Below are 16,735 nucleotides of genomic sequence, written 5' to 3'. Positions count from 1 at the left end.
CCAGGCAGCACGGTTAGGCCTGAGGACCTGCTGGGATCGTGTTACACTCTGCAAACACAGCTCGTCTTTACCTACCTTGTCCACAGTACAACCTTCTCCCCAGTGGAGCTGACCTTGCTGTTGTTGGCACAGACGGTAGCTTCGGAGGCTTTTGGCAGAGCCCCCTCTGGACCCTTGCCTTGGGTTCCACTATCTTCAGCCATGACCCCTCTGGCAGCTTTAGGAGTGATTGCTGAGGCATCGACTCCTGATGAAGTTCCACAGCCAGAGGCCACCGTGTGGTCTGTCTTTGCCTCAACTCTGCCCTCAGGTTGCCAGCTCTGAGAACCTGCTTTCCCGTACATAGGTCTTCTCCCTGCGTCTCTGGTCCTCGAGGAAGCAGGGAGCTCCACAATGCCTGGCCGTGTCTCGGTTTCTGATGCATCTGGGAGTGACACGGTAGTCTCTGAATTAGCAGCTGCCTTTTGGTCCTCGCCCTCTTCAGGAAGTATGGTGGATGTACCAAGGCAGGAGACAACGTCAGGCCCAGCCTGGTTTCTCCTGACAGAGAGTACAACTCCAGTCTGAGGAGGAAGCCGAGGAGTCTCTGGTGAACAAAACGTTGGACCCTCCAAGGGCTGCTCCATGAGAGTCACTTCTGCAGAGTTCAGCAAAGTACTCCCTGCTGTTGACCCTGCAGAGGAGGAAGGTGGGGATCAGGTGTACACTGAAAATCACAAGTCTGGTGAGCTACTAGAACATAGTTCCATTGGAAAGACTGGTGGAGGTAATGGGGAGCCACCAAGCAAAGGACAAAACAAGACTAGGAGAAGATGTCAGGAATCTTTGTTTTGTTATTTTTGAGACAAGGTCTCACTATTTAGCCCTGGCTGTCCTGGAACTCACTCTGTAGACCAAGCTGGCCTGAAACTCAGAGATCTGCCTGTCCCTTCCTCCCAAGTGCCACCACTGCCAGGTTTCCTAACAGTTTTACGTGGGAAAGATGAAAGGGAAAAGGGGTTGCCATTTAGCCCGGCCCATCAGGCTTCCTGCAGTGTAGAGAAATGAGGCTGACACAGGAGGAGGGAAGTCCTAGCTTGGTAGTCAGGTTACTCACCTGGAATGGGTGTCTCTCCCTTTCTGGTGGCCTTGCCAGTCCTAATCTGGGTTGCTGCAGTATTCTCCTGCTCCTCCAGAGCTTCCTCTTCCAGCATGTCCTTGCCTTGTCCTGCTTCCTTACTTCCGGGCATAGAACTGGCCTCTTGGGGGGGGCTACTGCTCACCAGCTCGAGGGGCTCCTTGCTCTTACAACATTTGCTGTCACAGACCTGCAAGGGGGACTCTCTAGGTTAAAAATGTCCTGACCTGCCCATGTTTCAGGCCTCCAAGGTGCAGCCTGTGTTGCTCCTCAGCACATTAGCCAGCATGCTTCATAGGACTGAGTTTGTGTGCTAATGAACTCACTCTGCAGAACCAAAGGTATCTTTAGTCTGTTTTGCTCACAGGTTTATTTGACTTAAAGAAAAGAAACCCTAAGTATCCAGTTGTGGGCATACCTATAATGATAATGACACCAAACAGAAGCTTAAGGCAAGAAGAACATATGTCAGCATAAACTACACAGAGAATATCCTCAGACAGTAACAAGTCTAGGAGGAAATACTTGAAGTGTGCTTTTATTTCCCTTTTCCAGAAGTATTACTCAAGGGATTCTATTTTATTTATCTGGGTTTTTCTGAAGATTTTGTTTATTTTTATTTTCTGCATATCATAAGACTGTTTGCATGTATGATATACCATGTGCCTATACTGCTAACAGAGGCTAGAAGGCAATGGATCCTCTGGAACTGGAATAATAGACAGTTGTGAACTGCCATGTAGGTGCAGGGACTAGAACCCCAAGTCCCCTAGAAGATCAGCCAGGTTCTTAACTGCAGAACTGTCTCTTCAGCCACTAGTTTTTTTTTTAAGACAGAGTCTCTATGTAGCCCTGGCTGCCTGGAACATCTTAGTTCCCAGCTTCCTGTCTCTGCCTACAAAGTTTTATGATTATAGGTGTGGACTGTAATTTCTTCAAATCAAAGACTCTTTAAAAAGCAAAATGTAACTGTAGGGGGCTAAAGAGATGGCTCAATGGTTAAGAGCACTGGGTACTCTTCCAGAGGTTCAATTCCCAGCACCCACATGACAGCTGACAACTGTCTGTGACTCCAGTGCCAGGGAATCTCACACCCTCACAGACATGCATGCAGGCAAAACACCAATGCACATAAAATGAAAAGAAATAATTTAAAAAGCAAAATGCAACTGTGATCCTAGCACTTAAGTAGTGGAGGCAGGAATTCAAGGTGAACTGGCTACATGGTAAATTTGAGGCTAGCAATGGCTACAAGAGACCTTATCTCAAAAATACAAGGGGCTGGGGAGATGGCTCAGTGGTTAAGAGCACTGGCTGCCCTTCCAGAGGTCCTGAGTTCAATCCCCAGCACCCACATGGTGGCTCACAACCATCTGTAATGAGATCTGGCGCCCTCTTCTGGCCTGCAGTCATACACGCAGACAGAACACTGTATCCACAATGAATAAGTAAATCTTTAAAACTAACTATTGCAACCCAGAAAAGCTAGAGTAGAGATGTTGCTCAATTGGTAGAGTGCTTGCCTGCCATACAAAGAGCCCTGGAATTGATCACAGCACCACATAAAATGGACTGCTGTGATTCATGTCAGTAGTCCCAACGCTGAGAGCACAGAGACAGGAGGACAGTGAGTTTGAAGTCAACCTGCACTATGTAATAAGCCACTATCTGAAGACAAAAAAAAAAAAAAAAAAAAAAAAAAAAAGCAAAATCTACCTGACATTTCTTTTGTTAGTTTTGTTTTGAGAGAGGGTGTTATATATCCCATGCTGGTTTCACACTTGCTATGTAGTTGAGGATAACCTTGAACTTCTGATCTTCCTGTTTCTACCTCTTTAGTGCTAGGCTTACAGGCCAAGCACCTGGTTTCACTTTGGGTTTGTAGAAGGGTCCTTTTGTTTTATATATATGCCCATGTGTGTGTACTGCATATAATCTGATACATTTATAAGTTCAAGAAGACATAAATCTGTAGTAGGAAAACAGCATCTAACCAGGCATGTTAGCACATACCTTTAGAGGCAGAGGGAGGATTTCTTTGAGTTTAAGGCCAGCCTTATCTACATAGTGAGTTCCAAGACACTATGTTCCAAGCCTGGGCTATGTAGAGAGACCCTATCTTAAAAGAAAGGAAAAAAAAAAAAAAACCCACACTGGCACCAATCACCACCACATCAAACCCAACCAGCACCTGCACGGCACGGCCTAGGCAGTCCCAGCACACTAAGCACCTTCCTCACCTTGCTGCTGCAGTGACAATTTCTCCTCTTGCTTTTCTTCAGCCTAGAATCAGGACCACCCTCATGGCAGAAACAGGAACAGTCCTTGGCCATTTCAGGCCATTCAGTCTCCTACAAGATATCCCAGCTTGATTAGTTGCCTAGGATTTTCAGAACCAAGAAACAGAGCTGAGCTGAAAGGCCTGAGTTATGAAGATGCCCTTTCTACTCACTCTTTTCCGATGTGACCCTGGAGGTCACTGACCCAACCTCAATGTCAGCCTGTTATGAATCTTGAAAGAATCCACAATGATCCAAAGAAAGCAGCAACCCACAGGCCTGAGGCAGACTTAAGTCAAACAGATTTTGAGGAAATGCACTGGAGAGCTCCAAAGTGAGATCCCATTTACTGACTTTCTGTCCTCTTATGTGCTCTCTACAGGGCTTTGTATAGTGACTCTTCACTTAATAAGCCAAGACACACCTTCGATTCCAGCACTCGGGAGGCAGAGGCAGGTGCATCTCTTGAGTTTGAGGCTAGCCTGGTCTACAGAGTGAGATCCAGGACAGCCAGGACTATATAGAGAAACCCTGTCACAAAAAAAAAACAACAAAAAGCCACCCTCTTGGGCTAGTGAGATGGCTCAGTGATTAAAGGAACCTGCTGGAGGCCTGAGAACCTGAGTTTAATCCTGGTACCCAAATGGTAGGAGAAAATACCTACAAGTTGTCCTCTGACCTTCACATATGTTCCATGGTACATGTGTAGCCACCACCCCAACAAAGTATGTAAATGTAAATTAAAAAAAAAAAAAAAAGTTGGGTATAGTGGCCTATGCCTTAATCCCAGCACTCAGAATACAGGCATGTAGATCTCTGACTTTGAGGCCAACCTGGTCTACATAGTTCCAGGGCCAGGGCTACATAGAGATTCTATTTCAAATAATAATAATAATAATAGTATCTTTAAAAATAGACTGATCTGGGGGGAAGCAGTGGCGCAGCAGTAAGAACAATTCTGTACCGCTCTTGCATAGGACTTGAGTTCAGGAGTCCTCAAATCAGGAGGTGCATAAACTACCATTACCTCAGCTACAGGAAACCCTACACCTTCTTGGGGTCTCTGTGGTCACCTGCAAGAACACGGATATATTCCTACACACACTTTTCTTTAAGACTAACCCACTGATTTTTCTAACTCTATCTGTGCACACGCTTGTCACAGCACATGCATGGAGGTCAGAGAACAGCCTGATCATACGGGTTCTGGTGACCAAACTCTAGGCATCAGGCTTGGCCAAGGACTTTTACCCACTGACAGTCTTAGCCCAAGGCTCTTTCTCTGCTCAATGTGAGCAGACTCCAGAGCTGGAACTAAGTCACCTACGTCGATGTCCCAGCATGGACACTTGAAGAGGTCACTCTGACAATAGCTTCTCTGTACTTTAGTTATATAAATAAAACCTTCCTCAGGATTACTATGAAAATTATACGCACTAATTAATAATCTACATGCTGCCACACAGTAATACACTGCTATGTTTATCATTAGAGGATTCTATTTCCTTCCATGGGCAAAAATTGAAAAATTAAAACCCAAAGGTAAGAAAACGGGCAGCTCTGAGCTAGGGAAAAAAGCAAGCATGAACTACTATCTGGTATTTTATTTTTTGAAGATTTGTTTATTTATTTATTATGTATATAGTGTTCTGCCTGCATGTGTCCCTGCAGGCCAAAAGAGAGCACCAGATCTCATTACAGGTGGTGGGAATTGAACCTCTGGAAAAGCAATCAGTGCTCTTAACCATTGAGCCATCTCTCCAGCACCTTTTTTTTGTCCCTTTTTTTTTTTGAGATCTGGTATCACCATATAGCCTAGGCTAGCTTTGAACTTGCAGGAATACCCCTGGCTATGATTCCTTCTAACGAAGCCTCATGGGTTCTTTACAGCAGCCTCACCCATGATTATCTCCAATCTTAATACTGTGAGCTATCCTATATGTAGCATGGATATATGCAGAGTTTAATCCAAGGCTTGATTCATGAAAAGCAGGTATTTCCCAAAAACATGTATACCTTATCATGATTCTGGACCCCAATCTCTTTTCTCCTCTTGCTCTTTGAGGCTGTGGACACCTTGACAGGCTCCTCTTCCTCTTCCACATCAGGGAGTATCACTTCTTCAAAGCCATCAAACTAAACAAGAATTGTAGGCACTAAAGCAGACTGGGCCAACCCCTCCAGCAGACAGCCTTCCCCTGGATAACCTCAGGGCCTGTACCTCATACTCTTTTTCTTCAGTCCAATTAATCTCTTCAAAGTCACCCATCCGGCTAGCTGCTGGGCGCAGATGATCAAAAAAGATGGAGAACTCATCCTGCAGGTGGTCATGGCCTTTGAGGAGCTGCCACATCTGGGTCTTGAGCTGAAGAGAGTTGGGAAGGCTAATGATGGAGAATCTTCCTAGACTTCACTCAAACCAGTCCAATATGGAACCCACAGTCTGCCTTCTACATGGGGGTCAAGCTTTTTTTTAAACTCTCTTATTTTTAGATTACATATATTTATTTGTTTGTTAGGTGTGTGTGTGTGTCTGTGTGGATGTACCCATGCCACAGAACACCTTTGGGAGTCAAAGGACAAGTTCTAGGAATCAGTACATACATATGAAAGTTAGAATCAGTTTTCATAGGAGTCCTGTATTGAATTTAGATCGTTGTGATATTTTGATTGCATTCTGACATTCCCAACACTGACAATAAAGTTTGTTTTGAATCAGAGGGCAGAAATAGCTACTAGCTGACCAAAATTAACCATAGAGGTTTGGGAGGACTGAGGATAGAGAGACAGGAAGTAGTAGCACAGGGCTTAGAGAGGGTCTCAGCCTTTTTGGATAGAGGAAGGAGAGATAGGAGGGCACTGGTTGCTTCTCTGGTCATTCAGGTCATTACCCCGATATCTGACTCCCAAGTTTTTCTAACACATCAGTTAGGCTTAGCAGCCAATAATTTTATCAGCTAAGCCGTCTTACTGGCTCATTCTAATTTTTTTGAGACAGACTTTCTTTGTATAGCCCTGGCTGTCCTGGAACTCTCTGTAGACCAGGCTGGCCTCAAACTCACAGAGATCCACCTCTGCCTCTGCCTCCTGCATGCTGAGATTAAAGGCATGCACCACTACTGCTTGGAAGGATCCCTTTCTTTGATAGCTAAGAATTCTCAAGCTTTTCCCTGCTTGCTTGCCTAGAGGGGTGTGAGTCAGGTGGGGAGGGAAAGTATTGATCAGAAATGCAATTCCCAATGACAGCACTTTCCATTCCTGCTTGACTGGTCTCTTGAAGAAGCAAAATGAGGAGTCCAGAGTTTTCCCCATCCACTTTCTTCAAAATCCCTTCCAGTGTACTGATGGCCCTACAGAGCTTGTAAGGGTCAGTCAGGCTCTGGATTCCAGTAGCCATTCCTCCATGTCCCTGTGCTTCCTACTGGAGCTAAGTAGAAAACACTCTCTCTGCCGTAGTTTATGGTACTCTCCGGAGAGAAAAGATACGGACTACATTAGGCAGAGAGAGAAATGACAACAGAAGGGAAGCAGACAAAGGGGCCAGAGGCGGCTCAGCTGTTAAGAGGACCTACTGTGCTTGCAGAGGACGTGGGTTAGGTTCCCAGCACCACACCGTAGTTCACAACCATCTGTAACTCAACTCCCAAGGAATCCAATGCCTCTTCTAACTTGGACAGGCACCAGGCCTGGTTATGTGTGCATACATGCACATAAAACACTCATACACATAAATGAAGCTAAGGGAAAAACAAATGAGCAGGATGCAGGACAGAGTACCTCTGTGGTGTCCTGAGGAAGACAGTCTGCACAGCCTTGCAGAACCTTGATGATCTTCTGGTGCTGTGAGGGGTTCTCTGCAAAGCATATCTCCAGCTGCCGAAGGAACCTGCGACTCTTCTCGAAAGCCTGCTGCTCCTCAAACTACCAGAACGGAAGGAAGACGAGAAAGAGTCAGGACACAGCTGAGAAGAACGAAGAACAACAGGCCAGAGGCGCTGGTTATGACAGAATTCTAGTTAAAATCCTAACGCCCCACTGTGGGATCCTGGGAATTATCAACCCAAGGAATTAAGATGTGAAGGAATGACTCAATAGATAAGTATTTCTCAAGTACTAGTAAGAGACTGAGTTCAAGGTCAGCCTGGGGTACACAGTGAGACTCTCTCAGACAAACAAGTAAAAGAGATAGTTATATCTCAAGTTATTTGTTGCTTTATTTTAAGGACTATAAAATCAGATCCTCAAACTCAAGTAGGAACTTCACAGTTTACAAGTTTATTTTTGCATATATATATTCATTTAATCCTCACAATAATGCCAGAAGGAAGGTGAACATTTTATTCACAATTAACCCACCATCGAATGACCACAAATCTATCAGAATATTGTGATTATTCCCTTCACTCCAATTTCATTTTTTTTTTGTTTGTTTGTTTTTGGTTTTGGTTTTTGGAGACAGGGTTTCTCTGTGTAGTTTTGGAGCCTGTCCTGGATCTCTATCTATAGACCAGGCTGGCCTCGAACTCACAGAGATCTGCCTGGCTCTGCCTCCCGAGTGCTGGGATTAAAGGCGTGCGCCACCACCGCCCAGAGACTGCTGTCTTTTTTACTCTAGTGTTCTGTGAGGTATTATCACCATAAAGTATCATGTACTACATACGTGACTATTTTTATAAATCTATATTTTAACAGACTTTAATTCATGAAAATGAAAGCTCTTAAAAGAAATCTTAATATTTTTAACTGCTACAGTCTTTGTCTATGTCTTTCCCTGACACTCAAAAAATATTTAGTAAAAGGAGCTGGGACATAGTGGTGCACACCTTTAATACCAGCACTTGAGAGGTAGAGGCAAGAGGATCTCTGAGTTCAAGGCTAGTCTAGTATATATAGTGAGTTCCAGGCCAGCCAAGGCTAAACAGAGAGACTCTGTCTCAAACAAAGGAAAAAGAAACAAGAAAAAAGCATCAAAAATGGGTACTTTTCCCTAGAGAGGAAGTGAGGAGGGAAATGACTACGGAAGTCTCTGCGGGTACTACAGAGAACACGTTGGAAATGACAGGAGGTTAGAACTGAACAGAGAAAGGCCTAAGAAGACTCTAGGAAATGGGGTGAGGGCCATCAGAAGACTGGAATGGTGTGGCTCGACTGTATTCCAGCCCTGTCTGCTGTGCAGTCTATACCCAGTTACTTACTAGTCCACAGGACAGGGCTTGCTCAGGGAGCAGGAAAGCAGCAAAGTCCTTCAAGAGCTGAGGCCAGTCTTGGAGTAGGGTTTGCAAGCTTTTGTAAAGATCCACAGCAGTCTGCCTCTGGGCACTTGACTCAAATTCATAGATCACCTGAAGGAAATCTTCATACTTGCCAGGGACATGCTGGAGAGCCTCTCGTACCTACATATAAGACTTCAAATAGTCAACATCCCTTCTGTGGGCATCCAGAACAAGCACAGGCACGGGAGAAGGCGAAAGGTCATAGAGTCATCATGCAGAAGCTCTCCCCTCACCCCAGGTTAACAAAGACACAGAAGAAGAAACAAGGCGGACTTCCCTTTCTCAGAGGGGCAACTGGACAACCTTTACATTCTTGAGACTAGAGCCACAAAACTTGGGATTGCTAAGCTTGCCTTCCTGACTTGAGCCCCTGATTTAAGCAGATTAAGAGTAGTTTTGTATATGGATTTTAATATGGGTCATACCAAGGTACATAATAGCTGACCTTTGAATGTTAATAAAATAATAACATATCGTAGTAGCAGCAGCATGCTGATTGCTCCAAGTACCTCACTTTGCTGGGTTATTAACTGAGAAGGAAGATACACAGGGTACCAAGAGACAACAGGAGACCAAGGTGCACTCCCTTGAGATCAGCTCTCCAGGCTGCATACCAACCACCACTCTTCTCACTAAATGCTCACTACAGGTCATCTCTCAGCCCAGTCTGTGAAGTCACAACTTGGCACTGGGGAGAGCAGTATCACTGTTCTTTCTCCTAATCCCTGAGTGAAAGAGAGATGGGATGAGGATGGGGCACTGACAGCCATCCCAAATACGGCGGAACTCTTCTAGGTCTCCTGTCAAAGCTGTCAGAGACCTCTGAGTAAGGCAGAGACAAAACTATTGTGAAGTAGGGAAAAAATCTGTTTTGGGTTAAGTGCTGGGGCAGGCTTGTCCATACTAGACAGAAACTTTACTACTGAGCTACGGCCTTCGTCACAAATTTCCATTCCAATCCTCTGCCCCGAAAGCAGCAGGCACACGCATGCAGACAGGCCGGAAGAGCGGCTGTGCTGCCTACCCTGGTGAGGTAAGCCTGTGCAAAGGCCAGGTCCTTCTGCTCCCTGAGTGGGTCTCGGTCGAGAATGTCCTCGTCATACAACAGCAGCAGCTTGGAGGTGTCCTTGCTAGCCCGGGCCCGACTTCCGCGTTTGTTTCGAGCTCGATGGTTGCTTCGTCCTTTTCCAGCAGCTTTGATACTCTCTCCTTGGAGTACATGTGAAAAAGAGTCTTTCTCAATCCTAGTAACTATGCGATCTTCCGCAGTGCTACCCATCAATCCAGCTCAACCTCGGCACAAGGGGTAAAGAGTGTCTAGGAATGTGGTAGACAGAACAACCCTGCTTCCACTGCATGACTTCCAGTGTGCAACAAGAACGTCACTGGGAGACCAGAAGACACTGTTACTGTAGCTTGAAAAAAAGGTGAAAGCTAGTGTGAGGGCCCACACCTACGATGGCAGAGAGGTACCATAAGAAAAGAACATTACCTGAGCTGCACAGTAAGACGCTGCCTCCAAAGACAGAAAAGAAGGTGAAGGAGTGACCAAGAGAGTGAAACAGCTCATAGCCTCACGCACACAAGAGGCAGGAACCACGAGTGACCAAGAGAGTGAAACAGCTCATAGCCTCACGCACACAAGAGGCAGGAACCACAAATAAAACGCTGAGCAGCTTCATGTACACGAAGTGTTGATGGGATTCTAACTTCCTGTGTCTTTGGATTTTCAAAGGAACCTCCCTAGTCTGTCTGGGGGAAGGAAAGCTGCAGGAGAGAGAGACTCCTCCCTGGAGCTTTCTGGCTCCTCTGTCAGCTGCACACTATGCACACCCAAGGGAAACCTGTCCTCCGAGGGGGTCAGCTACACTCACCTGAGGGGGTTATGCTGCTCGCTACTTCTGGAGCAGTCTTGGGTGAGGCCAAGGTAGAAGGGGGCTTCTCAGCAGCATCTCCAACTGCTTCATCATTCACTTCATCCTCCTTCTGCAAGGCTTCCATCCCTTCGACCTCCTCTTCCTCTTCTTCTTCTGGCTCAGAGTTCTCCTCTTGGGAGTTCTCTTCCTCAGACTCACCCTCCTGACTCATGCTCCTTTCAGAAGCCAGCCAAGTCAGTTTCTCCATGGTTTCCTAAAAGCACCCCACAGAATGTTCATAAGGGCTCCTAGCAGCTCCCAGAAGGCCAAAGGACAGGAGCAGTGTCAGGAGGATCTAAGGCAGGGCAACCACTCTGAATTAGAGAAGAAGCCTGAGGGTACTGAGGACAGGTCAGGCAGCACAACATGCCTCTGAAAGGCTGCCCTACTTCCTCAAGTCGGCTTTCCTCTAACATGACCCATGCAACTGTCTGTAATTCCAGATCTGCCACCCTCACACCGACATACATGCAGGCAAAACACCAATGCACACAAACAAATAAACTATTAAATAAAAAGGGGGAGAGGGGGTCAGGGAGATGGGTCAACAGGTACAGACAACTGCTGCCAAGCCTGACAGTCTAGCTCAATGCCCGGGACCCACATGATGAAGGAGAGAACCACCTCCTCCTGGTCCTCGGACCTCGACACACATGTCATGTCATGCACGTACCCACACAAATAAAAGAGTAAATGTAAAAATAAAAAACAAAGTATGGTCAAGGGATTCAAGCACTTCACACAAGCCTCCTAAATTATGTTGCAGACGCATTCAAGAGTCAAACCCCACTTTATGACTCTAACACATGAAGGGAACATTCCGCGGAGTCCCCACACACTAGCAACCACTCTGGCTCTCACCTGGAGCTCCGGGACAGAAAGCACAGACTCCTCCGAAGCTGATGACAGTTCATCTTCTTCATCTTGGGTGAGGTCATCAAAGTCCTCCTCCTCTTCTTCCTCAGGCCCGTCTTTCTCTCCTCTAGTGTCTGGTCCTGCCGGGGTCCCTACACACTGACTGTCAGCAATGGCCGAGTCCTCAGCCTTCCCTGGAGGCCTGCTGAGCACCATCTCCTGCTCCATGGAGGACGGAGTGCCTTTGGGCACTCCTCTGCCTGCATCTCCACTTGGACTCCCCTCCTCAGGCGGCTCTTGGGACACGGAAAGGGACAAAGCTGCTCGAGTCTCCTCTGTCTGCACGACTGTTTCTTTCCTCCGCTCTCTAGCACTACTCAGCTTCTCCTGAGGGGAGCCACGGTCTAATTCCATAGAGTATTCTTCTTTCACTTTCTCACCAATGTCCTGCTCAGGGAAGGTACTGGACATTTCCTCCACACAATCCTCAGCTTCCATCTTGACCATTTCTTCTAAATCCTTTGATGTGGAATTCAGAGATAACTGGAGACTCAAAGGCAATGGCTCTAAAGCTTGCCCACCCTCTTCATTTTTCACACCTGACCAGCCACAGCCGCTCGATTCTGAGGATGCTTCCTGGCTTTCTGTTTTCACAATAGCCCAGCCACAGGCACTCGATTCTGAGGATGTTTCTTGGCTTTCCACACCTGATGAAGAACACCATGGCCTAGGATCCTCTTTGGAGAAGACAGTAGCACAGAGAGGAGTTAGTTCCTGGGAATTGGACGTGGAGTCGGGGTTTTGAGGAGCATTTTTCCCTTCAGCAATATCCAAGTTCACTTGGACCTTATCTTCAGGAACAGATGGCACAGGAAGTGTCAGAGGATTGCTCGAAACAATTAAGGGGGAGATGGAGGAGGCCACGAGGGGTTGGTTTAACGGACAGGGGAAGGAAGTGGGATTAACAAGGAGAGTGGTGATGGGAATGGTCTGGGGATTTGGGGCTACGGCTGCATTAACAGGCTGGATCACATTACATCCACTGGGTAGGCTTACCACCTTCACTGTGGCGGCAGGAACAGTGAAGATGACAGGTGTGGGGTGGATGATGGGGGCAGGCTTCACACAGGGAGAAAGCTTGGTTCCTTTTCTTCTTGTAGGCTTCCGCCTCACATACGGCTTTCGAAATTTCGAAGGGGCGAGTGAGGGTAGCATTATCTTGGGTGCAGAGGAAGAAGGCAGTGGTGACTGAGACTCAGACAGGGGGAAGCTGGTCCTGGCTTCAGGACCAGAGGGCACAGCAGGCAGGGCTGGGGAAGACTCAAAACTATGTTCTCCGCTGACCGCTACTGAAGGGAACCCTGGAAGTGGCTGTAAGACAGTGGCTGGCTGGATCAGATGAGGAATCTGGACCACCCTGTTGCCTGGAGGGACTTCTGATTGACTTGACCAGGTTGCTATTTTGCCTGGGTTGAACCCAGGCTGAACACAGGGGCTGGGTTGGATAAGAAGGGGCTTCTGGACCAATGGCCTCTTCTGTCGCCAAGCCTTTCTAGAGAAACGCTTGGATCCTGGCTTCAACTTGAGGACTACGCCCTTGGGCATCAGCAGTGGGTATCGAGTTTCACTCCCCAGGTCAGGGCAGGCTTTCTCTAAGGGCTGATCTGTGCCAGCTTCTGTCGCTCTGGTCACATTTGCTCCGTCTGCAACGCCTTCAGCTGTGTTCCGAAGTTCATCCTGAATGGACTGTAGACTGGCCTGCAGGAAATAAGAACACTGTGCTCTAGCACATGTCAGAATTTAGGAGAAAGAAAAATTAGCTTTCTGGATTCTAAGGATTAGTGGAAGACAGCCTCAAGATATAGTCCTAAGAAGGGGTTTTCCAGGCATCACTGTTCTAGGAAAACCACGTCCCTGGTATAAAAATTGGTCCTGAATCTACTTTGGGAAATTATCATTTAACTCCCCAGGAACTTTTTGGGTCTTCTGCCTCACACAGACGTGGAAGGATGGACAGACCTTTAACCAGAATGGGAGTCGGTGCTCCTCCTTCTCTACGGGGGGCTTCCACTGATGTGGCTGTATCTCTTCACAGCACCTCACCAGAACTGGCAGCTGTTTGGTCTTCTTATAAAACTAGGCATGAAAACACAAATCATAAGTCATATTCTTTCAGAATGAGAAATGGGGTGGCTGATGGTTTCACACACAAAAATATCAGTTGTAAATGCTATGTATTTCTGCATTTCAAACAAAGAAACTCTAATTAATGAAGATTTCAGAATATTCAATCTCTAAACACAATTATCCATTCTGATTACACCTAAGACTCAAAACTATCCTAGCATGAGGGAGGCAGAGGCAGGTGGATCTTTGAGTTTCAGCCAGCCTAGTCTACAAAGTGAGTTCCAGAACAGCCTGAGCTCACACACACACACACACACACAAATTTTCTAGGGAAAAAAAATAGATTCAAAACTATCTTCCCCAAAAACCCCCTTTGGAGGGGAAGCTGAAAATTAAGGTCATAAAGAAGAGGAAGTAAATAATCCTAATGAACAGCTGCTTGTGCACACAAATATTAACCCTCATCTTACACAGAAGCTACTCTTAAGCACGCAGCAGTGTGAAGTGGAAAAGCCACTATACAGCAAGCACAAGGGTGCACAGCTGTGATTCCGGGGGAGGAAGGAGAAGACTGTGACAGTTTCATTTCCAGAGTAAATGGCTGGAGGTGGTGACAGACACCTTTAACCCTAGCACTTGGAAGAAACAGGCAGGTGGATCTCAGTAAGTTCAAGACCAGCCTGGCCCACATAGCAAGCTCCAGGACAGCCAGAGCTACACAAAGCGATCCCATCTCAAATAAACAAACAAACAAATAAATAATAAAAGAATAAATGGGACAGGCAGTCGGCGTGAGCATGAGAAACTGAGTTCACACTGGAGAAGGAAGAACAGACTTTCTCAAGTTGTCCTCTGACCTCATGTGTGCCCATGCCCCTCCCAAGGTAAATAGGTGTGATTTAAAAAACATAACAATCGGGGCTGGACAGACAGTTGAACAGCTGAAAGTGCTTGCTGCTCTCACCAAGGACCTGGGTTCACTTCCAAAAACCCACATTGGGTAGCTCACACCCACCTGTAACCACAGTTAATAGATCCAAGGTCCCTGACCCCACAGGCATACACATGGTGCACATACACTCAGGCAGACAATAGATATAAAAGAACAAATCTGAAACACACACACACACACACACACACACACACACACACACACCACATACATACACATTTTAAGTAAATGTGTAAATAAGGAGAACTAGGGATATGGTTTAGTGATTGCTCCACTCCTACCTATGAAGGAGGAAAAAGGAGAGGAAGGGGAGGAAGGAGGGAGGCAGAAGCAGGGAGAGGAAGGAAGGGAGGAAGGGAGGAGTCCATGACTGAGGTTATTAAATTAGATCTAAACCAAATCAACAAGAAGTCAGTTATAGACCTGCTATGTAACAAGGGTAAGCACACCACCTTCCAAAACTGTGGGTCACAAGGGAAAGGGATCAAACACTTTCAGAACTAAAGCCTCAAAAAAATGCCTGACTCTTTAAACCACTTAAATCTTTTCTCCTTTGTTTCTTTTTTTACTTTTCTCTGTTTAACTAGGATACTGTTATGGAGCCCTGGAGAGTCCCAAACTCACAGCAATTCCAGAGTCTCCGTCCCCTGGGTGCAGTGATCAGGGCCGCAACACCACCCCGGCTCACTAGACTCCTAAGTATATTCTGCATAACCCTGATATCAATGTCTAACGGAAAGCAGCACGGGAAGCTGGAGAGGGGGCTCGGTGGTTAAGAGCTCCTGCTCTGATAGAGGACCCAGTTCAGTTCCCAGCACACATGCACCCATGTCAGGTGGCTCACAAGGACACATGACTACAGCTTAGGGGCTCTGGGCCACTGCACACACTTGCACACACCCACACACAGACACAAGCTTAATGAAAAAACAAAACAAATCTTTCAAAACCCCAAAGGAAGCAGCACTGTGGAGGTTTACAAACGCAATGCTGTCTACCTGAGAAGGTTAGAGTAAGGAGACACAATATGGCTAGAAGGAGCGAGGACTTGGGGAATCCTTTGACCTGAATAATTTCTTACTCAGGGAACTATCCGTAAGAGAGGCTAAGACGGAGGTACTCCAGAGCAAATTCACAGATCAGTGTTACAAAGGAAGGAGCAGGACGACCCTAACACAGTGGGACGAATTATCTTTAAATTAGCCTTCTTTGGAGGGACTTCCCTGCCTTCCCTGAGAGCTGAGAGGAGGAGAGGGGCTGGGTGCTCCTCTGCAGGAGGCACAGGGGAGCATGCAGCAAACACTCACTTTGATCACGTTGTTAGGAGCTCTGTTCTGGTTGAGGTTCTTGATCCTCACCGTCAGCTGGTGAGCGGTCTTACAAGTCACAAGGTACTTGCTGATTAGAGGTTTAGGGAACTCAGTGCCTTCGAAGTGCTTCAGTCCTAAAGCCAACAGACTGAGAGAGAAGCAATGACACAACCTCACTCACAGACCTTTCTCCAAAAGAGCGCTCCGAACTGCTCATGCTTCACCAGCACTTTCTATACCTTCAGGTATTTACAGAGTACTGAGTATTTAAGAACCAAACACGAAGGGATCAATGGCATACGCGAGACCCTGGATTAATCCCAAGCACTGTTAAAATAAAATTTCTTTAAGTTCTTTGCACAAACATCCTTGGTGAGGCCTTGGGATAAAAACACGGAAGAAACAAAAACAGCCACTACTACACTGTCCACACCCAGGAGGCTGAGGCAGGAGACGACATGGTCAAGACCAGCCTGGGTTCATGGCACAACCCTCTATCAAAAAACAAGGGCTGTAATGTAACTAACTCATGGGTTACAGTGCTTGCCTACCATACAGAAGGCCACAGGACTGAACTCCGGTGCCCCCTAGTTTAGTTTCAAAGATAACAGAATCAGGGCTAGAGACACGGCACTGGCCAAGCACAAATGAGACTTGTCGCATTTCAAAACTAACAACAAAGAGAGCAGAGCATGTCACAGAGTGAGCTGTTCCAGGCATGGTGGCACACTCCTGCATCTCAGCCCTGGGGAGACGGGGAGGGAGGAGCATTGCTTTAAGACGGAAGCTAACATGTGCTACACAGAAACACTGCTGCAACCCTCTCCCTAAATAAAACAAAGAAAAACAAAAAACCAAAACCTCAATACCAAAAAAAAAAAAAAATTAAATTACAAAAAAAATCTA

At 46.5% G+C, this 16,735-nt stretch overlaps 1 protein-coding gene across 18 annotated transcripts in view; it reads right to left on the bottom strand.

Annotated features, from left to right (window-relative positions):
- LOC128106216 (GON-4-like protein) overlaps window positions 1–16,735 on the bottom strand; it is a 125,959-nt gene that overhangs the window by 878 nt on the left and 108,346 nt on the right. For 17 of the 18 annotated variants that reach the window (XM_052731559.1, XM_052731548.1, XM_052731547.1 and 14 more), the window contains 12 exons: window positions 15,827–15,977; window positions 13,460–13,576; window positions 11,447–13,198; window positions 10,544–10,799; window positions 9,694–9,878; window positions 8,592–8,789; window positions 7,174–7,317; window positions 5,618–5,761; window positions 5,413–5,532; window positions 3,358–3,468; window positions 1,097–1,307; window positions 76–673 (listed from right to left, as the gene is read on the bottom strand). In XM_052731559.1, the coding sequence (XP_052587519.1) occupies window positions 76–673; window positions 1,097–1,307; window positions 3,358–3,468; window positions 5,413–5,532; window positions 5,618–5,761; window positions 7,174–7,317; window positions 8,592–8,789; window positions 9,694–9,878; window positions 10,544–10,799; window positions 11,447–13,198; window positions 13,460–13,576; window positions 15,827–15,977 (3,987 nt within the window). Of the gene's footprint in view, window positions 1–75; window positions 674–1,096; window positions 1,308–3,357; window positions 3,469–5,412; window positions 5,533–5,617; window positions 5,762–7,173; window positions 7,318–8,591; window positions 8,790–9,693; window positions 9,879–10,543; window positions 10,800–11,446; window positions 13,199–13,459; window positions 13,577–15,826; window positions 15,978–16,735 lie in introns of those variants that run through there. The other variant, XM_052731563.1, reaches the window with a different exon arrangement.

This window comes from Peromyscus californicus, unplaced genomic scaffold (assembly GCF_007827085.1).
Source record: "Peromyscus californicus insignis strain IS unplaced genomic scaffold, ASM782708v3 Scaffold_9__1_contigs__length_137607984, whole genome shotgun sequence".
Lineage (NCBI taxonomy): Eukaryota > Metazoa > Chordata > Mammalia > Rodentia > Cricetidae > Peromyscus > Peromyscus californicus.
Note: the sequence above shows the minus strand (reverse complement) of the source record. Positions and strands in the feature narration are given on the sequence as shown.